We start from the raw sequence: 24,102 nt of genomic DNA, 5'->3' as shown, positions 1-24,102 counted from the left end.
AGTAAACTTGTTGATCAGGAACTAAAGTACATGTTGGAAAATGATATTAGACATTCAACTTCAAATTGGAGTTCGCCCTGTGTTATTGTACCTAGACCTGACGGAACTGTTAGATTTTGCACAGATTACAGGAAGGTGAATGCTGTAACAAAGTTAGATGCTTACCCTATTCCTAGGGTGGATGATTGCATAGATAGAGTGGGAAAGGCAAAATTTCTTACAAAGATTGACCTATTAGAAGGGTACTGGTGTGTTCCATTAACAGATAGAGGAAGGGATATTTCAGCCTTTGTAACCCCTTCTGGATTGTATGAATACAATGTTTTGCCATTTGGAATGAAAAATGCTCCAGCAACATTTCAAAGAATGATTAATTCAGTGATTCATGGGTTAAAACATACAGATGCCTACATTGACGACTTAGTGACTGGGAATGATACTTGGGAAGATCACATCTCTGCGTTAGAAAGGTTGTTTGAAAGACTTTCCAAGGCTAACCTTACAGTTAACTTGGCTAAAAGTGAATTTGGCCATGCCACTGTGACGTATCTTGGTTGTGTTGTAGGTCAAGGCAAGCAAGCTCCTGTTCAGGCAAAAGTTCAAGCAATATCTGAGTTCCCTATTCCCACAGGTACGAGGACTGTTAGAAGATTTTTGGGAATGGTTGGATATTATCGAAAATTTTGTAAAAATTTTGCTGATATTGCTCTTCCCCTAACTAATCTTCTGAAGAAGGGAGTAAAGTTTGTTTGGACAGATTCTTGTCAAGAAGCATTTGAGAAGCTGAAAGCCATTTTATGCTACCATCCTGTGCTCAAAACACCTGACTTTGAAAAGCCATTTTCATTAGCAGTAGATGCCAGTGATGAAGCTGCAGGAGCTGTGTTGTTGCAGAAGGGTGACCTTGATGATATTGACCATCCGGTAGCTTACTTTTCAAAGAAATTTAATGAGCATCAAAAGAATTATTCCACCATAGAGAAAGAATTACTGTCACTTGTTTTAGCCTTGCAACATTTCAGTGTCTATGTTTGCACTGCTCAGAAACCATTGACTGTATATACAGATCATAACCCATTGGTGTTTCTGAGCCGAGTCAAAAACAAGAACAGAAGGCTGTTAAACTGGAGTTTAATTTTGCAAGAGTTTGATCTCATGATAACTCACATTAAAGGCAAAGATAATGTGATTGCTGATTGTCTTTCCCGATGTTAAATGGGAAACATGTATCTGTACTAATCTGATAGTCTGTAGTTGTGTAGCATGATAATTATTAACATTACTAACTGTATGCGCGGTTAAATTTTTCTTGGGAAAAATTTTTTTTTAGGTGGGAGGTGTTACGGACTCAGTGAAAGTCCCTTTAAGATAGAGAGTGTGTGTGTGTGGGGCGTGCTTACGTCAATAGAAGATAAAGGATGTAATGACGTTGTTGAAGAAGTCAGAAGGAGAAGAAGAAGAGAGAGAAGGGAGAGAGACACCAGCCTGCTTGTTTTCTCTATCGATGGATGAGAAACAATAACTGTGTTTGCTACTGAAATCCATGTATGGAAGTTGGAAGTAATCCGGTGGAGTTCACTTTATTGCTGACCTGTAGAAGGAAACAGGTATTTGTGTGGACGACCACGATTCGGATGCTTTTTGGAGTGAGGAAGTCACTACCGAGTAAACCCTGAAGTGTCGTTTGGGTTCCATCGTGGAACATTTGGATTTCGTATTTACTCTCTCTATGTTCTCTACATCTACGTCTTCTGACAATGGTGGTTGTTGAAGAAGCCCTTGCTCATGTTTCACCTTATGGCTTGCGGAACTGAACTTTAAGAACCATTCCGGAACTTGGAGTTTGGGACTTTGTCACACACACACACACGACGAGTTTAGTTTTGGGGTTAACGTTCGAGGTTTAACATTTTTGAATTCTAACATACTAACATTTTTACTTTTATTTTACATATTATCATAAGTAGTAATTAATAAAATAGTTTTTAACACTGAATCATGCTCAGTGTGTTTCTTTTGTTGCTGGTTCGTGACAGGAAAGGTTGGACAGGCTGCAGTGTAGAAGAGTGAAAGGTGACTTAATTGAAACATAGCGGGTCCTGAGGGGACTTGGTGGGGTAGGTATAGAAAAACTGCTTCTTGTTGGAGAATGTAGAACAACATGTCACTGTTTTTAAAAAAAAGAGTAACAGAATTGAAACAGATGAGGTGAAATTTATTTGTAAGGGTTGAGTCATTGAAACTATTACTCAAACGTTGGTGGAAGTTGTGTCTTTGAATATTTATAAGACAGAGGTAAATAAGTACTTCATCAAGGGGGTGAAAGGCTATTGGGGGTAGGTGGGAATGTGGAACTGAAGTTACAATCAGATCCACCTTGAATGGCGGAGCATATCTAGGGGGCAAGTTTCCTACCCTCCTGCTAGAGTTTATGGTTTCAAACCTAACATTTTATTGCTCAGTTCTGTCTGCTAGGGATAAGTAGAACACTTGGTGCTTTGCTGCTGAATTGTTTCTTCTTTTGTCCCTGGACAGCTAAAGTCTGACTGAAAGCTGTAGTAAAGCATTTTATTTGTTGAAAGAGGATGATATCCATTCTTGGTGCTGAAGACAGTTGAAGCTGGAACTACCATTTAGAGGATATGAGCTTGATCTAAATGTGTCACATACCGCTTTAAAGGAATAATTTTGAGTTGAATGTACTTTGTCATGTTTCTGGAGCTACAGTTGGTGAACTCCACCTCGGGCATAATCATTAGTAACTTTACCTGTGTTTGTTGTGCGAGCATATTTCTTTTTTAAGTGCATGATCAATGATGCTTTATAGCATTGTTGGGTTTGTACGGTGCCAGAACCCTTTTGGAGATCTGAAATGTTAAACTGGTTGACATTTAATCCTGTTTTGCTAACAGAACTAAGATGCATTCCAGTTAATAAAGACTATTAAATCAATTTGTAACACTGAAAAATGCATTGCATTAGGTATCTGATACTGAGGTGGTACTACTACTGTTAAGAAAATTTTAGATTGTCAGAAGTAATCAAATAGTTCTAGATGCAGTTTTCCAGTTCAATTGTAGCAGACAAATCGCATTAACAGTTTTTATACATGGTACCAGCTGAATTTACCAGCACCAAATTGGTAAATTTATGACAGCTGAATGTTCAGGAACTGTAACAAGAATGAAAAGATACTAATTTGAATTGGGTGAGTTCAGCTGCTTTTAATAAGTAATGCTGTTCACTTGTATAACATTTGACTATTGTGGCTGTACAGCTTTGACATTTCAATGAGAGTGAGTTTCCTGCACTTTCTTTTCCCCAGGGAAAAAAAGCATAAAACTGCATAGTCAATTTGTTTTGCTGCAAATATAGCTGTTGTGTTAATGATTTAAACTAAGTCTTTTTATTGTTGATTTAAAGCTTCTTTGCTGACTAGGCCATTTTTGCTATTGAGGTCTCATACAGTTGAAAGGGGATTAGAATTGCATTTTTAAAGCTTTCCATCTCTAACATTGCAAAGCAGTTATGTACCAATTTAAAGAAAATAATTATTATTCTTAGGATTCCAAATAATCTTGTAAATTAAGGTTCAATTTGTGAATTCCTTTCATAATGATCTGCAAGGAATTTGCGAGAAAAGAGTTTTAGATGTTGGAGCTTTATTTTAAAAGATCAAAAATTAATGGCACAATTGATTTGGTGAGTCTAGTGATCAAGTTTTTTCCTATCTGCATAAATTGCCAAGATTAATTTATTCAGATGCCATCCTGAGCTATCAGCACAACAAAATGATTTGTTCACCATGTGTTTATAACTGCACAACATTAGATAGTTGTGTTCAATTTCTGGTTTCTTTATATTTGTGCTGAAAAAAATTAAAAGCAACCTTAATCAAGATGTTAATAAATTGCAGTTAATTGTAACAAAGGTTTATACAAATGAATGGTGAGAGATAAAGTCTACTTACAGAATATGGTGCATGGGTTATATTAAACAAAAAGTCTTTAAATACCACATTTCTTGGCTTCTTAAAACCACTGATCAGAAACAGAAATTTTATAGCTATATTGCTTAGGTTCGTTTATTGTTGACAGCATGTTTGTTCAGTCTTGTAACAGCTTTATCTGCTTTAATCATGTATCCCCAAGTACTGACTGTTCTACCAATGACTGCAAATTTAAACAATTCAGAATGATCCTTGGGTACTTGGCTTTCATTATGACAGCTTTATTCATTGGAGCGTGGGTGTTACTGAGGAGGAGGGGTTTTATTGCCTGTCACCAGTTGCCCTTTAGAAAGCTGTGGTGAGTTGAGCTTGCAGCCTGTTTGTTGCAGGTACTCCTACAGTGCTATTAGGTTGGTTGTTTTGGGGATTTGACCCATTAACAGTGAAGGGACAATGGTGTACATTAATTTTGGGCTGATGTGGCTTGGCAATGGAGGTGTTTCTTTGCTGTGTTTGCCTTGCTAAGCATTTGAGTGGTTTAGGAAGAAGGCTTGGAGCGTTGCACCTGAGAACATGGAACAGTACAGCACAGGAACAGGTCCTTCAACCCACATTGTATCCCTACATATTCATGTGTCTATCTAACAGCCTCTTAAACGCCACTATCATATCTGGTTCCAGCACTCCTCTGGCAGCCCATTCCAGGCACCTACCACTCCGTGTAAATTTAAAAAAAAACTTGCTGTGCATAACTCCTTTAAACTTTTCCACCTCCCACCTTAAATGCATGCTCACTAGTACTTGATATTTCTACCCTGGAAAAAAGAATTTTGATTGTCTACCCTATCTATGCCTCTCATAATCTTTTAAACTTCTAAGGTCTCCCATCAGCCGCCAATGCTTTAGAGAAAGCAACCCAAGTTTGTCCAACCTCTTATTAGTTCATACTTTCTAATCCAGGCAGCATCCTAGTAAACCTCTTCTGCACCCTTTTCAAAGCCTCCACATCCTTCCTGTAATGGGGTGACCAGAAATGCACACAATACTCCAAGTGCATCCTAACCAAAGTTTTATATAGTTGCAACGTGACTTCCTGACTTTATACTCAATGCCCTGACCAATAAAGGCAAGCATGCCATGTGCCATGTTTACCACCCTATCTACTTACGTGGCTACTTTCAGGGAGCTATGGACTTGGACCCCAAGGTCTGTCTGTACATCAGTGCTGTTAAGGGTCCTGCCATTAACTGTATACTTTCCCCTTGCAATTGACCTCCCAAAGTGCAACAGCTTATGCTTGCTCAGTTTACACTCAATCTGCCATTTCTACACAATATCTATAACTGATCTATATTCTGCTGTATCCTTTAACAGCCCTCTACACTGTCCGCATATCCACCAATCTTTGTGTTGTCTGCAAACTTACTAACCCACCCATCTATGTTTTCATCCAAGTCATTTATATACATCACAAACAAAGAGGCCCTAGCACCGATCTCTGCAGAACATCACAGGTCAAGACCTCCAGTCAGAATAACACCCTTCCATGTCTACCCTGTGTCTTCTATGGGCAAGCCAATTCTGAATTCAAACTACCAAGTCATTGTGGATCCCGGGATCTTAAGCTTCTGGATCAGCCTACCATGAAGGGCCTTGTCAAATACCTTACTAAAAATACTTGTGGATAACATACGCTGTCCTACGCTCATCAATCACCCTTTGTCACCCCTCAAATCAACTCAATCCTTGGGTGGCTTATGCATCCGTATTGCTCTACTGGGAGAGGGAATAAATATTTGAGGTTGTGGATACAATCAATGAACTACTTTGGAAGATCAATATTGTTCAGTGCAAAGCTTTTGGAATTGCACACAACAGGGCAAGTGAAAAGACTTCAGGGAGTTGGGAGATGAGTCATTTGTCACAATACAGCTAGCTTTGGAAGTAGCCAAGCATTTTGTGTGGCTAGTCAGTAGAAGTTCTGGTTAATAAATACTGAGAATTGTGTAATGCCATTGAGTGTCAAAGGGGAGATTGTTTGAATCACATTTGGACTAAGGTGAGAATGTGGTTTAAAGCCAAGTAATCCAGACTGAACAAATAGTGGGCATCAATCAAGTTACTGTTGAGTAATTGCCTCTTCATGATATTATTTTGTTGGTAATTTGAGAATAAACTGATGGGCATGAATTGGCTATACTCTTGTTTCCTGAATTTGTGTGTATACCAGGGCAGTGTTCTATGTTGTTGATTTGATGCCTAAAACTGTTTATGGCTAGAGGTGCAACTAGTTTTGGAGCGAATGCCTTTTGGTGCAAAAAAAACAGGCGATTAAGGCCTATTATCTTTGTTGGTGGACAGCCCTGGAGGCAAATTTCAGTATTCTTGGTAGAAAATGTTTATGAACTTTGCAACCACATCTTTTGGGCTGACATGCTCACTTTTGGTATTATTAGGGTTGGAAGTGTGCATGGAACCTCCACCTCCCATTCAATGTTTAATTATCCACCATCATTCATGACCAAATGTGACAATTGATAGAACCTTTTGTGTGTTGGTCCTGGAATTACGTGGCTTTGCCTAAGTGTGCTGCATGTATTGCTTAAGCATGACATTATCCTCTCTTATAGTGTCACTTGGTGACTCCTCATTTCGTGGGTGTGCTTGATGCTGATCCTTGCCTCTTTTGTTTCTTTCCACACCTTATTCCGAGCACGAGAAGTAGGTCATCAGGCCTTTTTGATCTTGCTCCTCAATTCAATAAGGTTATGTCTTCTAGGTCTCCAAAATCTATCATTCTCAGCCATGAATATAATCAGTGACTGAACATCCACCATCTTCTGGGTCAGAAAACTCCAATGAGTTTATAACTCTCAGAAGCAGTTTCTTAGTCTTAAATAACCAAATCCTTAACTTGACATACTGTCTGCTTGCTGAAGATGTTCCAACCAGAGTTAACATGCTCTCAGCATTCTTACTCTTTAAGTCACTCTCTGAATCTTGCATTTCAATAAGGTCTTCAGAAAACTATCTGCTTGCCCTATCCTAAAACATTCCATCCTAAGACAAACCTCTTGTCTCAGAACCAATCCAGTAAATCTGTGCTGCACTACTTCCATATCTATTCTATTATCCAGAATCCTATGAGTATTGTAACAATGTTTTATTTGGTACCTTAGTATCTCATAATCTATTAATGCTCTATTTGTTTTCCCCTTATCTGATCTAATGGTTCATATTATATTATAATTGCCCTTTTACCACATCATTAGATTCTAATACTTTTGACACCTGAGATCAGACTAACACATCTGTAGTTTCCTAGTTTTCTTTTTCAATTCTTAAATGATTGCATCACATTTGCTATTTCCAATCGTTTGAATATTCTATAATCATTTGAGAATCTAGAGAATTTTGGAAGATCAACACTGCAGCCACACCTAAGAACCCTAGAATCTGTACCATCTGATCCAGGAGATTTGCTGGCTTTCTGTCTGTTTAATATCTCTAATATTTTGTCTTTAATAATATTAATCACTTCATTTCTCATGCTTTATGAAACCTTTTGATTTCTCAGATTTTCTGTTTGTTTTCATCTTCTGTGAAGGCAGGTGGCAATACATATTCAATATCTGATCCAATTCCTTACTTGCTGATATAATTTCTCCTACTTCTGGGGCCCATTTTCTTTTGCAGAGGCCCTTGCAGTCACCTTCAACATTAGTTTTTCATATTCTGTTTGTTCCCACTAAGAATTTTTAAATACATTTTGCTGGTTTCCAAAATGTTCTCAATCTTGGGTCTATCAGCAGCTGTGTAAGTCTTTTAATTATTCTTTAACCTCTATTTAGCCATTGACTGTTTCTACAGTATTTTAATTTCACAATTGAAAGACTATTTATATTTTAAATGTTTGCCATTCTTCTGACAAAACTTTTGCATGAATTTTCCATTCTACCTTGACAAGCCTCCTCCTTATACATAGATAATTGGCTTTGATTTAAGGACTCTAGTTTCCAACTTTGGTGTTACAGTCAAACTGGGGAACTGGCACAGAAGAGGAATTGAAGCCTGGGGTAGATCAGCCGTAATTGTATTGAATGGCGGTACAGGCGAGAAGGGCCAGGTGGTCTACTCCTATTTTCTTGTGTTAATGAAATCAATGAAATTTGCCGTGGCTTTTCATTTGCTGTGAGATTACTGATAACCCTGCAACAATACACAGCATCATCTAAAATGGCTTGTTACCTAGTTGGTTCTGTGACGTGTTGTTCCAGTAAACTGTATTAGATAGATCTTGCAAAATCACCCCCTAGGTGCATATTTAAATTGGGAGAGCAATTGCAGACTAATCAAGCCATATGGAGGCATAAGGAACTGCAGGTGCTGGAATCTGGAGCAACACAAAAAGCTGGAGGAAGTTGGCAGGTCAGGCAGCATCTGTGGAGGGAAATGGACAGTCGACATTTTGGGTCATCCTCAGTTACATCTTTAAGACACCTTTGCACAAGCCTTAATTTGGTTCTATCTCAGGCAGAATATTCCACTTGGAGATGGTGATATGGTGTGTACACTTAGTGAGGACTGACCCTGAAAGCCCTCAACTTCCGAGTTGGCACTTCTGAAGTCTTAGGGATCAGGTCAAACATGAACAGTGAACATTCTGAGTGGCATTAGGCATACTCGATGCCAATCTAATAAAGTTGCAACACGGAGTATACCTGCTAAAGTGTCAACAGTGAATGCATTAAGCAGAGCTAAGTGATCTTTTTAGCCAGTAAGTGAATGTAGACAATGCAATTCTGCCGTGTTCAATTGAGAATGATGGCAGACGGTTAGGGCACCCTTCACCTGTCAGGTGCTTAATGTTCCTGTGGCTGAGTGTTAAAGGCAAGAATGAAGTATTTTATAATCAATTTCACTAAGTGTGGTGTGGGTGATTTCATTTGACCATCCCCACCTTCTCGAGCTGCAAGATAACCACTAACAGAAAGAACAATTCATAACCAATTTACTCTATTTAGTAGCAGGATAAAGCAAAGGCTTTGGGATCTGGTAGCATTTAGGCTGGTGCTGAAGACCTGTGATTCAGAATTAGCTCTGCTTCTGGCTAAATTGTTTCAATATAGTCACAGCATCAGTATCTATATGACAATGTGGAATATTGCCCGAAAGAATTTTGTTTGCAAAAACCAGGACAAATCAAATCAGTTTTGGTTTTATCAGGGATACTTAGGCTTTGGTCCAAACATTTGAAGAGATGCTGAATTCTAGAGGTGGTGAGAGTGGCACTCTTTACATCAAGGTAGGATTTCACAGTATGTTCATCAAGGTAGTTTAGAAATAGAAGAGGAAAATGCCCTGCTGGTTGGAGTCTTAGAAAGACAAATCTGATTGTTGGAGATTAATGTATTCCAGAGGATGACATTGCAGGAGTTTCCCTACACATTATCCTATTTCTGTCTTCAGCTGCTTCATCAATTATATGCCCTCTGTCATAAAGTCAGCAAAAGAATGTTTGATCATTATGAAATATTTACTTTTGTTTGGGGCTCCTTGGACAATGCATGCATAAAATACGACTTAGAAAACATTCACGCACGGGTTGATAAGTGGAAATTAACATTTGAACGATACAAGTGTCCAGCAATGACTATATCCAACAAGAGTCTAATCAATTTTCCATGACATTCAATTGCTTCAGTATTCCTGAATCCCCTGTCATCATCTTTGGTGTCGTCGTTGATCAGAGATTTAAGTAAAATGGCCAAGTAAATACTGTGGCCACAAGAGACTGGAATTTCCTGTGGCAAGTGACTTGTTTTTTTTTTATTACCCAAAGCCTTTCACCATATACAAAATGCATATGATAAATGTAATGCAATATTCTCGATCTGGCTTTGATGAGTGCAGCTTCAACAATGCAACTTCTGCAACAATGCAGAAGTTGGCACCAAGTTGTCTGCTTAATTGTCAGCCATTACTCCATCATAAACATTTCTTCCTCCCAACATCGGCATAGGGTGATTGCACTGTGGTACCATGTGCATAATGCACTGCAGCAACTCGCCAAGGATTCTTCAACTGCACCTCCTAAACCCATGTCCTTTACCACTGAGAAGGTGAAAGGCAGTAGGCATGTTAGAATACCATCATCTGTCTCTCCAAGTTGCACACTACCCTGCGTTGCTGCTGTTTGTTCATTCATCACTGGGTTTAAGTACAAGAATTAGACAGCATTGCAAGCACTTTCATCACGTGGATTGCAATGGTACCGCAGCTTGCCATCCCCTTTTCAAGGGGAATTGGAAGTTGCCAATAAACGCTAACATTTTTAGCAAAGCCTAGATTTTTAAGGAAAGGCCTCTTTAAATGCCCTTGCCAATTTCATTTTCTGCATGAAGATTAAAGTTCTTCATGATTGTTATGTTAGCTTAGTTACAGGCTTGCCTCTTTATTTCTTGACTAATACTCTCTCCAGCTGCAAATTATATTTTATTAGAACCATCCCCTGCAGCCATTCAACAATCACTGTGCACCTATATCACTATATTAGCTATTTGATTAAATCCAGTTATCTGTCTGCCCCATTAATTCTTCTATCTTGTTACACATGCCTTTCATTTAGATAAAATAACTTTAATTTTAATGCTGTATCTATTTTCCTTTACTTATTTCTTTGTTCTTTGATCATTAAGTTCACTGAGCTTTCCTGTCACAACTTGCTGTTGGGTAATAAGAGAGGGGAATATGTTTGTCCATGGGATTATAGATTGTGTTGGGATTTGATTCTGTTCCTGCTGATGTTCCAGTACCTCTTGCATGATCACATCTGTTCTGGAGTTGTTCTATTTAGCATAGTGGTAATGCTACACAAATCAGCATAACTAGGTCATTCCTAGTTATGTATCTGTTACAAGTAGACTGCTGAGAATGAAATCAAGTAGGTTTTTTCCTTGTATTGTTTTCACAGAATGTTAGAAATGCCGTTAAAGTTGATTTTGGTAATTGTATAGTACAGTTGACACATTTGCCTAAAACTTGTACTGTTTTCATCTCTTTTCAGGGAGCTTTTGGCGCTCTTCAGAAGATTTGTGAAGATTCTGCTGAGATTTTAGACAGTGATATCCTGGACAGACCCCTCAATGTCATGATTCCTAAATTTCTGCAGTTTTTTAAACATAGCAGTTCCAAGATAAGGCAAGTTTGTGTTATGGATATTTTGGGTATTTGTGAAATTCAACAGTCTGAACATGGGTGGCATGATGAAGCTGCAGTTGGTGCAGCTGTCTTACAGCTGCGCCAAAGTAGGTTCGATGCTGACTTGGCCATGTGAAGTTTCCATGTTCTCCCTCTGGCCACCTGGTTTTCCCCAAGTGTTCTACTTTCCTTCCACATCCCCAAGGATGCAGTAGTTGCTCAGTTAACTAGCTACTGTAAATTTGTGCAGGTGGTGGGTGAGAGAATCAGGGAGACTTAGGGGTGTTAATAGGTGTGTGGGGGAGGAAAAGTTACATGAAAATAAATTGGGGAATATGGGATTGAGATGCCTCTAGAGCTGGCATGGATTTGATGGGCTGAATGGTCTTTTCCTATATTATGTGAGTCTTTTTTTCTAAATTAAAATTATTGCAATTCTCTGATTTAATGAGACCACCTAAAACACTTAAAGGCAAATATCTGAACTCAATTTTAATGTTAATCTTCAGATAGTCCTATTTCTTAAATGAGAACTGGGATGAGAGTGAACACATAAGGAACACAGTAGGCAAAGATTATAGGCAAGAGTCAAAAAAAAACAATGGAGCAGTTGGCCTGAAACCAAAGAATCTGATTGTGAAAAGCTTAATTTTGGATCAAAATTTTGACTATCTTTTAGAGGATCATGGATATAGATACCTCAATCTTCAGAACATATAAATTTTTTTAATTGGCATGTTTGAAGGAACATGTGTGCGTTAATGAGTAAGCATCATAAATCTTGTCTAGCTGTGTTATGGTTAAAATACTTTTATGTGTAATTCTTGCATTTAGGAATTTTTCAGAAAAATATAGCTATGATTGAAAGTATTTTTTGTAGTCTCAATCTTGTGCATGTTCATCTTGCCCCTTAAATGTATGAAACTGATCTTTGTTGCTTAACAATAGGCCATCCATTTGTAAATAACATTTTGTAAATTACATTTTGTAAATTATTATAGATGGAATATTCTAGCTATACAATTTTGCATGTGTGGTGTGCTGAGATAGAACGCTGAAATTCATTTATTGAGTTGAGGAGGGAGAGGATGAAAAGAAATCCTGTTGCTGATCTTGACAGGTTCTTCAGTTCACACATGAAATGGGAAGACAGAACTTGACGTAGAATGCCCTCTTTTTAGATACTTCTGTTTTAAGTTTGTGGTCTTCCATTCTGTCTTCCACTTGGTATGCCATTGTTCCTAGCCTGTTGTGTCCTTTTAATGCCTAGCTTTTCCTCCACTCTCATTCTAAAGATTGAAAGATAGAATTATAAACGTGTTCTACTTATTTGAATGCACCCAACTTCAGTATCTGTATCTATTTCAAACACCCCGTGTGTAAAATTAGTATGTGATAAATGTTATTGCCAAATTCATGTGTAAAAAGGTGGCTTGTTCTGTAAATTATCCAAATGCTGCAGAATCAGTTTTAGAAGGAACTTACTGTATTTGTCGTCTTAAGCAGTTATTCACCAATGTTCTTTTAATCGCAAGAAATCTGCATGAAACAAAAGTGTATTAGAATATCCAGTATAGTACTGAACAGCCTCGCATTTCAGTAAGAAATTTAGTTCATATCATTGAATACATTTAGCTTACAATTCCTTTTCATTAGAATATCTAATTTGCACAGTCTGTCAGTTGCTTCTACTGACAGCACTAAATGACAATAAGCACCTTGAGATTGTAGTCATGCTGGATGAACTCCTGTATTTTTTGGCTAAGCCAAGATGGCATCTTTTCTCAAACAATTTGTTTTTTTTATTGTTGAACTTGCTTTATGCCATTGTGAAACTGGTCTAATTATTGAAATTCACCAATTTCAAAAAAAGTATTCAGCACTTTGGGTTTCTGCCACAAGGTATTGTAAGCAATTTAAATAGTAGGGCATCCTCTAGTGGTAGAAATTTGATTTTTGTAACTTTTCAATTGCCTTTACTTAATCACACAGCTTTAAAATTCAATTCCCAGGATTTATTTACAGGACTTGCCCCGTACCAAAGTCTAGACAATTTCATTTGTTGCAAATGAAATTTTGTTTTTTTGTTTGTTTTGGATATTTGAGGCTATGTGCCTGTGAGGCTGCTACAAGTAAGTTTTTCATTGCACCTGTGCATACATGTGCACATGACAATAAACTCGACTTTGGACTTTGATTTCTTTATAAATTACATTAATTGTGGATAATGAATTTGGTAGTTCTGACATCTTTGTGCTTTCCAGTTCTTTGTTTGACCTCGTTAATATTCTGTGGAGGATGAATGACAAATTAACATTGCTATTTTAATTTGAAAATTACTTTTTCAAAAAGTTGCAAAAACAATTTTAGAATTCTTTAACATTAGATTACAACAAGAAACTTGCAATCTTAAAAGCAAAATTGAATTTGGAATATTTTCTATTGTAAAATGCTGTGTAAATCTTTTTAGGTCTCATGCTGTTGCCTGTGTGAACCAGTTCATTATCAGTAGAACTCAAGCTTTGATGTTGCATATCGACTCTTTCATTGAGGTATGTTTAATTTTGCTTAGGGATGATAGTGGTAATTTCGTGACCTTTTAGTTTTAAATAGTGAATATCTATTTTGAAATTTTACGGTTATTAACTGGAGCAACTTATTTTGATTGTAATTGCTTTTGGTATTTTAATTTGTGAATTAAATCATAACGTGGAAAGCTTTCATTTGAAGAGCATAAAGAAATTGATAATTGGTTCAGATATTCTGTCTGTTTTGTATTTAAATACTTGTGACTTTAACCTTCCTAATATACAATTTTTTGATTATACTCATTGTCAGAGTCCAAAATATTTACTGTTAATACATTCATCATCAGAAGAGTGCAGCTAATTTCCAGGTCATGTTGCTTTTTTTTTAATATTTAGAAGTAGATGGAATACTAGTACAGTTTACAAATCACCATGCAGTATGTAAAGTGAAAAAATGAGATTATAGAATTGCTTCTGCAACCTCAAACAATTTTAATCATTGTAAACCATTAGACATGTAAATTGACAGCTTTTTGAATAATATCATTGTCTTTAGTAATTCATTAACTTTGATTTGTGACATCTTGTTTATTGTGGGTCTGCACATAGCTATCTTAGCTTGTTCCGTGTTTGAGTGACAGGTCTATAGCTCAATCATTGTAACGGAATGTCAGGCAAGAGATTTATTTCACTTCGAATAGCAAAAGCATGTTGCTAACCTGGTATTGACCTCCTTCATTTTGTGATAACTTGCGGTGTGTTTTGATTAACATGATTAGGAAAAATTAAAGAAATTGATGTCATTTGTTCTTTGAAAGCATAAGTAAAATGGAAGAATGGACATGGGGAGATGTTTCAGTAGATTACAATTTTTGAAGCCCTAAAATTATAAACTCAAACTGTATTGGGAGAATATGCCTATATTAATGAATAAGAAATGCACAAGTAATAAAAGGAGGGAATCAGCTACACAAAAAGAAATCCCCCTTGTTCTCTCCTTTTCTCCACTTGGCAAACTAAAAGCACGCTTTTTTCACTTCACCAGTTCTGATGAAGGGTCATTGACCTGAAACATTGTGTGACCTGTTGAGTATTTCCAGCACACTCTTTATTGTAACTGTGGGAGTTTAAGTTTGTAAAGGCAATTGGTTGCTAAATCATCCCTCCTCCCCAAAATCTGCAAGCTGAACTTTTTTTGCTAGATCCATTGTTTTAATATTATTTACTCATTATTTAGGGGTTTCTGGGTGTAGCTGGTATTGCATTTATTGTCCATCCCTGTTTGTCCTTGCACTGAGTGGCTTGCTAGGCCAACACAGGGCATTCAAGAGTCAATCACATTTGAGTCTAAAGTTGCATATAGGCTGGTTGGGTTTTTATGACAAACCGGTAGTTCTGTGGTCATCTTCATTGATGGCTAGTTTATTTTAGTTCCAGAATTATTTCCCAATTAGTAACTAAATTGAATTTCTGCAGCTGCCATGATGAGATTTGCATCTTGGTCTCTGCATTGTTACTTAAGGCCTCAATTATTAGTTGGGCAGCTGACCAATTTTGTTTCTACTGTACCCTTAAGTCCTTCAGGTAGTTCTTGTCCCACGGAATTTATTTCTTCCTACCTTGCTCTGTTTTTTCTCCTTTTGTTCCCTCTCTTTCTACCTCTGATAGACTTTACCTCTGATAGACTTTGCCTCTTTGATAGTTTCCAGATTCCTGGTCTGATCAGGCTCATTTTCACCACATGCATTCTATCTCCTACACTTCCATCCCACACCAAGATGGCCTGAGGGCCCTTGATTGTTCCTTGACCAAATGCCCAATCAATCCTTTCCTCCACCATCATCTTTCACTTGGCTGAAGTCTTGCATTGAGCAACTCATCCTTCAACTCCACTCATGTCATAGAATTGTACAGCATAGAAACAGGCCCCTCAGCCCACTGAGTCTATGCTGACCAACATGTCTGTCTATACTAATCTCACTTCCTGCATTAATTCCATATCCCTCTATGCCTTGCTCATTTAAATATCTCTCCAGATGTCTCTTAAAAGTTGTTACTGTTCTTGCCTCCACCTCCTCTGGTGATTCATTCCAGATTCCCAGTACTCTTCCTGTGGAAAAATTTATCCCTTGGATCCCCTTTTAAACCTCGTCCCTCTCGCCTTAAGCTTGTGTCCTCTTGTTTTTGACACCGTACCTTGGGAAGCAGACTCTGGCTATTTACCCTGTCTGTGTCCGTCATAAATTTATATACCTCCTATCATGACACCTCTCAGCCTCCTTCACTGCAGGGAAAACAGACTCAGCCTATCCAATCTTTCCTTGTAATGCAAGCCGTTCAATTCAGGCAGCATCCTTGAGAATCTTTTCTGTAAGTGCAAAGTGTTGCATTTTGGTTCTTCTGATGGAGAGCCTACATTCTGCTGCTAAGTAGGGAGTTCCAGGATTTGGGCCCAATAATGAAGAAGGGATATATGGGATAGTATGTCGTTTGGAAGGGAGCATGCAGGTAGTTGTATTACCATCCTTGGGGGCAGAAGTCACAGGTTTGCAAGTTGTTGTTGGAACGTGCAAGCTTGGATAAGTAATTCATAAAATCATAGAAAGTACAGCACAATACAGGCCCTTTGGCCCACAATGTTGTGCCGACCTTTAAACCTCACCGAACACTATCTAACCCCTTCTTCCCACATATCCCCCTATTTTAAATTCCTCCATATGCTTATCTAGCAATCTCTTGAATTTGACCAGTGTACCTTCCTCCACCACCACCCCAGGCAGCGCATTCCATGCCCCAACCACACTCTGGGTAAAAAAAAAACCTCCCTCTGATATCTCCCTTGAACTTTCCACCCATTACTTTAAAGCCATGCCCTCAAGTATTGAGCATTGGTGCCCTGGGAAAGAGGTGCTGGCTGTCTATCTATTCCTCTTAATATTTTATATACCTCTATCATGTCTCCTCTCATCCTCCTCCTCTCCAAAGAGTAAAGCCCTAGCTCCCTTAGTCTCTCCTCATAATGCATACTCTCTAAACCAGGTAAATCTCCTCTGCACCCTTTCCAACGCTTCCACATCCTTCCTATAATGAGGCAACCAGAACTGGACACAGTACTCTAAGTGTGGTCTAACCAGAGTTTTGTAGAGCTGCAACACTACCACGCAGCTCTTAAACTTGATCCCACAACTTATGAATGCTAACATCCCATAAGCTTTCTTAACTACCCTATCCACCTTTGAGGCAACTTTCAGTGATCTGTGGATATGAACCTCCAGATCACTCTGCTCCTCCACACTACCCAGAATCCTGCCATTAACTTTGTACTCCAAATCGGGAGCAACACAGAAAATGCTGGAGGAACTCAGTGGGCCAGGCAGCATCCATGGAGGGAAATGGACAGCCGATGCCCTGGGTCTCTTGAAACGTCAACTGTCCATCTCCCTCCACAGATGCCGCCCGACCCGCTGAGTTCCTGCAGCACTTCCTGTGTTGCCCCAGTAACCACGGAGGTGCCTTGCCCCTCTCAGCTGGGGCTCAGGTAGGGCCAGGCTCTTCAATGAATGCAGCAGCTCTTCTTCAGCAGAGCCCCCCCCCCCGGTCCTTGCAAACCACAAGGCGTACGATGGAACAGCACATTTCACCCTGTTTCCATGACATCACGCACATCTCGCCACTTCCTGAGTCACGCACAGGGGAACTCAGTCCCGATTTCCCCAGCCTGGTTTCCACTGACCCCTGTGGGCTGGGTGCCCTGCTGTAATGAGGAGTCCGACCCCACCAGCTTCAGGACCCAACAAACATCTCAGTTGAAACCGAGAGCTCACCACTGTCAGAGTGCGGAGTAACAGCTGAGCAGCAGCCGACTCTGGTCTGGTGGATCTGCAGGCTCCCTCTGCACACCAGGGCTTCCCTTGCCTCATTTGGGTTGGCTTTAAATCGCCACAGTTGGCCGACGACTCTGTCATTTCTCATGTCTGCACTGTGGCCCCCACAGTACCCTGTCTCCAGGTGGGATCTCAGCCCAGTCCCCAACTCCTGAGGATGGGGGTCCGCACTGCTAGCTTAACCACCACCCCCCCAGAAACAGAAGCCCACTCCCTCCCCAGTCACCAGCTCACCAGTGTGGACCGTAGCTCAGCTGTGCCCAGGCTGTGAGCAGCCCAGACACTGCTCTCCTCCTGGCACGATCAGCAGAGCCCAGCACTGGGCTCTGTGTGGGCACACCCTCCTGCTTCAGGAAATCCTGGATGATGCTGTGCTCGGACACCTGCGACCCGATGGCAAAGTGATGCTTCAGTTGCTTCTCGATGCAGGACAGCATCTCCTGGTCTTTGGCCATGGTGAAGCCCTCCACTCCAGCCAGACTGCTCGTTTTTGAAATGCATTTTGTAGATGGTATACACTGCAGCTACTGTGTGTTGGTGGAGGAGGGTATTAGTATACAGAGTGCTGTATGGGGTACTAATCAAGTAGGCTTATTTAACTTGAATATCGTTAAGCTGCTTGAAAATTGTGGGAACTGCACTCCTTTTAGGCAAATATACAGCATTCCATCGCAGGCATGTTGTAGATTGTGAATAGGCAGGAGGTGAGTTACTTATTGCAGAATATCTTGCCTTTGATCTGCCCTCGTTCCACAATATTTGTGTATTGGTCCATTTGAGTTTCTCATCAATGTGATGGCAATGCTATTGATTATCAGGGTAAGTGGTTGGACTCTTCTTTGATGGAGATGTTTGTTGTCTGGCACTTCTGTGATGTGTATCTTTTTGCCACTTGGCATGTCTGAAAGTTGTCTGTCTGGCTGTATGGAGGCATGGACTGGTTCATTTGCTAAGGAGTTGCAAATGAACTGAATATTGTGCAATCATTAGTGTACATCCTCATTTATGACACTGATGGAAGAATGTCATTGATGAAGCAGTTAAAGATGGTTTGGTTTAGGAAGCTATCCCTGAGGAACTTGTGCTATAATGCCCTGGTGGCTGGGTTGATTGCTGTCCATTAATGAAGACCATCATTCTTTTGTGTGTAGTTTGTCTCCAATCATTGGATGCCCTTGTTACCCATTGACTTCAGTTTTATCAGGTCTTCTTGATGCCACATTTGTTTGAATACTTATGTTGAGGGCAGTTACACTCAATATGTGTTTGAAAATCAGCCCTTTGGTCTGTGTTTTGTCCAAGGCTATGATGTGGTTGTTGCTGAGTGAAATGCAAACTATGCATTGGTGATCAGGTTATTGGTGACTTAAGAACCATTTGATAGAACTGTCAATGACAGCTTGCATCATTCTGGTGGTTGAATAGATTGGATGGTAATTAACTGAATTGGATTTGTCCTTCTTGCAAATTGGACATACCTGGACAATTTTCCAAGTGGTTGGGTAGATGATGGTGTTGTAACTACTGAAACATATTAGTTAGTTCTGGAGTCCAGGTCTTCAGATTAGCTTCCATGATGACCTTGGAAAGTTGCTGGTTGAATGTGGTTGCATAAATTTCACCCTTTAGCACTAGCATTGCATACCCCCAGCATTGCTGAGGATGGGGGTGCAAAGATGGGACTTTGTGCACTGGTCAAGCCTACCATTACTATCATGGACAGATGCATCAATCACAAATAGATTGAGGATGTGGACTCGGTTTTTCTCTTTTCATAGATGCTGTCTGGCCTGCTGGTTATTTCTTATTTATTTCAGATTTCCAGCAACTACTGTTCTTTGTCTCACAGCTCCACCATTATTATTTTTCTTTCATCTCCTCAGCCTTCACAACCTGTCGTCTGGTACCAACACCATTTGCATCAGTGTCTCTCTTGATCTTCAATCTACAGTAGATATTCACTTTGTTCTCTCCACCCCTTTTCTCTACAATTTACAACGTATTTGCTTTCTAACTTTGTCTCATTCTGATGAAAGGTCACCAACTGAAGCACTAATACAGTTTCTCTCTTCACAGAGCTGCATAATTTTCTTTCTAGAAACATTCCTCAGAACTTGTGTAGATTCATAAAAGTCAATGCTTTAGTTCATCCCAGCTGCAAATTGGAATGTGGAAGTAATTTCCTCCTAGATTACCTGAAGATTGATTATCCATTTGAGCAGATGTTCTTGTTCTCTAGCCGTTAGAGATACAGAAATTGTAACAGAATGGAAATCTGCAAGTGAGAGGTAGGTGCTGCAGTAGATGGTCAGAGTCTTTTTCCCAGGGTGGAAATGTCAAATACTAGAGGGCATAGCTTTAAGATGAGAGGGTGACAGTTTTAATGAGATTTACATAGCAAGTTTCTTATTTACACAGGAAGTGGTAGATGCCTGGAACTTGCTGCCAGAGGAAGTGGTGGAAGCAGATACAATGGCAGCATTTAAGATGCATTGAGACAAGCACATGAACAGGCAGGGAATTGAGAGATATAGAGCACATGCTGTCAGATGTTCATTTTTAACTTGGCATTATGTTCGGCACAGACGTGGGCTGAAGGGTCTGTTCCTGTGCTGTATTGTTCTAGGTCCTAGGAGGAGAGTTTGTGGACAGCTGCGAGTTATCTAATCAGTATGAGGAGATTTTGTGTTTCAACCATTCTATAAATTCTGTCAATTGTAGATCAATTGTAAGTGATTTGTAGGAACGCCTGCAGGAATGTCAGGTATTAAGATTTTCATACGTTCACATGACTAGTTGCAGATAGCTTTTAGACTGAGGAGAATGCGTCCAGTAAGAAACTGAAGTCTTGCCACAGAGGGAGAATACTGTAATGCTGATTTAATAATGTGCTCAAAATGTATACCTTGTGTGTTCCTCTCAGCGCACCAAATACCAGAGTATTGTATTATCCTTCTGTGTATATTTAACACCATTTCAAATTGGAGCACTAAATTAAATGTGTACATTGAGAGGTAGCCAGGTGCCTACTATAGAGTTGAAAGCAATGTAGTAGAGATGACAAACATTTAAGTAGGCAAGGCATAGAAAGATATGGTCCTAATATGGACAAATGGGAATGTAGATGGTTGAAAAGGTTGGCAAGGACATGGTGAGCCGAAGGGCTTGTTTCTGTGCTGTACTGCTCAAATTTCAGGCTATATGGTATATTAAATGATGATAGCAATTTGGACAAGTGTGCAGGTTTTATTTACTAAAAAAAAAATTTAAGTCCTGGGAATTTGGACTAATTGCAGATACAGTACTTCTGTTTATTGCATTACTAAATCCCATTACTTAAATTACAAAATTCATGACAATGAGTTCTAAATTTTCAATTTTGACCATAAATGTACTAATTTGAATCGCGGTTTGTCTAACTGTTGTATGTTCAATAAAGGTAATTCACTTTATTTCAGGTTTTAAATTCGTAATACAAATTTAAGTAGAAATGTTTGGCTCCTACCACCCCCCCCCCCAAAAAAAACAAAAAAATGTAGCCTTCGTTCCTTGCTTATGGCTTTCTTTCTTGGATGTTATGTAGATTCTCTCGTGATTTTTTTTTTATTTGTACTTGTATTGTCAAACTTAAAAATAAATTTAACTTCTGTTAGTCTGACTGTGTTACTTGATCAACCAATGTAAAAAAAGTGCATGATTAACATCCCTCTCTTGTGTGTCAATGGCACTTCAGAGTTTTATACTATTGATTGCTCTTTGACTTTGTATTTGTACATTTGAAAGCTGTGTTTTCAAAGTTGCACATACTGGCCCCCTGACTTTAATAGTGTGATCCAATGAACTCATTTTGAATATATTTCACTGCAATTTGTTGTTTGAGTTGTGAGGTATTGACTATGGGTAAATCTTAAATCAGAGCCTGTGGTTCTTCACCATCTGTTGATGGTGATGTATCCAAATTAAAGGAATTTTGTTTATTCACTTTGTTAACCTGGGATGATAGAGCTTTATTTGTTAATATTTTTGATTGTATTCCTTTAGAAACTGCTAGCTTAATTACGTTATTTTGTCTTTGTGTAACGTTTGAAACTTCCCATGAAAAATTCCTTTTATTTCCTAAATTATCCTGAATTAGTAACATGGAATTCACTTTTCATATAGTTGGATGAATGTGTTAACAAAATCTTTCTGAATTAAAGATTGCAAAAACTCAACCTGCCTGTTAGAACTTGCAAGTGAATTTCATAGGCAACTTTAAGAGATACCAAACTAACAGTTTCATGTTCCTTAGTGAAAAATTACACGAGTGTTACAGACATTTTACTTAATCTCCAATAGAGGAACTTTAAAGACTAACTCGTGCAATCCCAATAGTTCAAAGCATTCCCTATTCTCCTGCTACATACAATATGTAGTACTGAGCATCTGTTGTGAGCTTGTCGAGGGTGGGAGGACTGAATTCCAAACACGGTGCAACTCCTCTTGCTGGTGTTGACTTTTGAATGCAACTCATGGACGAAATGAATGCTGCTAGGAAGAGAAGTAATACTATTTCAAATCTCTTGCGTAATATAAAATGATAATGCAGCTTTAATTACTATGTACTGTACTCTTAGAACCTATTTGCATTGGCTGGAGACGAAGAATCGGAAGTACGAAAAAATGTGTGCCGTGCCCTTGTTATGCTGCTTGAAGTCCGAATGGATCGGTTACTTCCTCAGATGCACAACATTGTTGAGGTGAAAACCTTGTTTTCTTGGTATTGGTTTATTAAGCTACACTTTATGGAATATGGTAATTAGAATGCATTTGACATGTACTGAGATGCTGAAAGATGCTGTATGTCCTTGAGTCTCTGTGTAATCTGTTAAATTCCTTTCTACCAGTACTTCAATCTTCAGCGTAATTTTTCTCCTGGTAAATTGTTACATAAATTAGAATTTTATTTTTTATTTCCATCTATCATCTTGTTTTGCAAGTCATTTCTACATATCATCTTTGCTTTCTGATATTTAAAAATTACATTCAAATTAATAAGGTTATAGTATAAACACTGTATATTCATCTTGGTAGCCCAATTATGTGGTTACCTTAATGGGGTGTTGTATTTATTTGTTCCTTTCAACATTATTCCTTAAGTTTTGAAAATTTTAAATTATTTTTCTTCCAAGATGTTCAGCATTACTGATGGTGTTATTTTGCTTTTAGTACATGTTGCAGAGAACACAGGATCAAGATGAAAATGTGGCATTGGAAGCTTGTGAGTTCTGGCTAACATTGGCTGAACAGCCCATATGCAAAGATGTACTTTCTGGGCATATGTCACTGTAAGTAATTGTCTAGCCAGTATATTAGTACAGATATTACATATGTTAATATTTACATATGTTTTTCTATTGATGTGGGAGCATATTGGTTTTTATTGAGAAACAAATTTTGTACCAGAGTGTACGATATCTTGTGCTTTTGTCCATATGCACAGACAACAATTTTAAATATTGCTGATTAAAAGGGGAATCATGATGTAGTATTTTAGGATTTTTTGGAAGGGTGTGGACATGAGAAGGAAAAGAATAAGATCTGTATATTGGAACCAAGCTTCTAGTAGCAATCATTAGTTTTAAAGCTAATTGAACACCTTAGCCTAAATCCTTTATTGTTACAGAAGACTGAGAATGTAACTACATATTGGTTATTGAGAAATTTATACTTTTATCTGTCTCCACATTCGTGTTTGCTTACAGCAGATGCCAAAACAAAAGTGTAGATCATTTGGTGCTCTGACTCCATGTAAAGCAACATACATGATATAATACAATGCAGGTTAAGGCCTGTGGTGTAGTAGATAAATTGAAGCTGATGATGTCAATGATGCTGTGACTCTTCTAAAAATGGGGAAGCATATTAAGACACTTAGCGAGAGTGTATACAAATGAAAATGTGAAAAGAAGCCAGTTATCAGGAAAAAGGTGGGTTTAGAAGAGTATCTTAAAGAAGAAAAATGAAGAGGAGCCAAGCCAGCCGAAGACATGACCCTCCAGCAGATTGTTTGTGAACTCAGTGGGTCAGGCAGCATCTGTGGGAGGAAAGGAATTGTTGACATTTCAGGTTGAAACTCTGCATCTGGACAACCTATTGGCATGTCTATTTTTGTAGGATTGATCAACATCAAAAGGGTGCATCGTCAGAATTGTAGGTGTGAAGAAAATCCTGAAGGCTTATATAATTAGAAGAGACTGCAGAGATGGGGACTGGAATAAATTTCTAGAGGATTTCAAAACCTAGATGGGTACTTTAGAGTTGAGATAATGTTTGTGCAAGAGTTCCATAGCTGTACTTAAGTTAATATAACGAGTTAAAGATTCTGTAGGTTGACAAGAAGGGAAGTGGAATGGTCAAGTTAGAAATGAGGAAGAAGACTTAAGGGCTCAGATAGTTTTGGTGATGTTTGCGCATGTGAATTATGCACTGAGATTGTACACTATTTAGTTCAGATCATTTCCTGGAATGAGAATAGTATGTGTGATGGGGACTAAAAAGA

The 24,102-nt window shown here is 38.7% G+C and overlaps 1 protein-coding gene across 4 annotated transcripts in view; it reads left to right on the top strand.

Annotated features, from left to right (window-relative positions):
• The window catches only part of tnpo1 (transportin 1), a 133,295-nt gene that overhangs the window by 64,942 nt on the left and 44,251 nt on the right, over window positions 1-24,102 (top strand). For all 4 annotated transcript variants that reach the window (XM_052019139.1, XM_052019137.1, XM_052019136.1 and 1 more), the window contains 4 exons: window positions 11,016-11,149; window positions 13,620-13,701; window positions 22,178-22,300; window positions 22,770-22,888. In XM_052019139.1, the coding sequence (XP_051875099.1) occupies window positions 11,016-11,149; window positions 13,620-13,701; window positions 22,178-22,300; window positions 22,770-22,888 (458 nt within the window). The remainder of the gene's footprint in view (window positions 1-11,015; window positions 11,150-13,619; window positions 13,702-22,177; window positions 22,301-22,769; window positions 22,889-24,102) is intronic.

This window comes from Pristis pectinata, chromosome 7, assembly GCF_009764475.1.
Source record: "Pristis pectinata isolate sPriPec2 chromosome 7, sPriPec2.1.pri, whole genome shotgun sequence".
Classification (NCBI taxonomy): Eukaryota; Metazoa; Chordata; class Chondrichthyes; order Rhinopristiformes; family Pristidae; genus Pristis; species Pristis pectinata.
The sequence above is the reverse complement of the archived record's forward strand: the minus strand, read 5'-3'. Positions and strand labels throughout refer to the sequence as shown.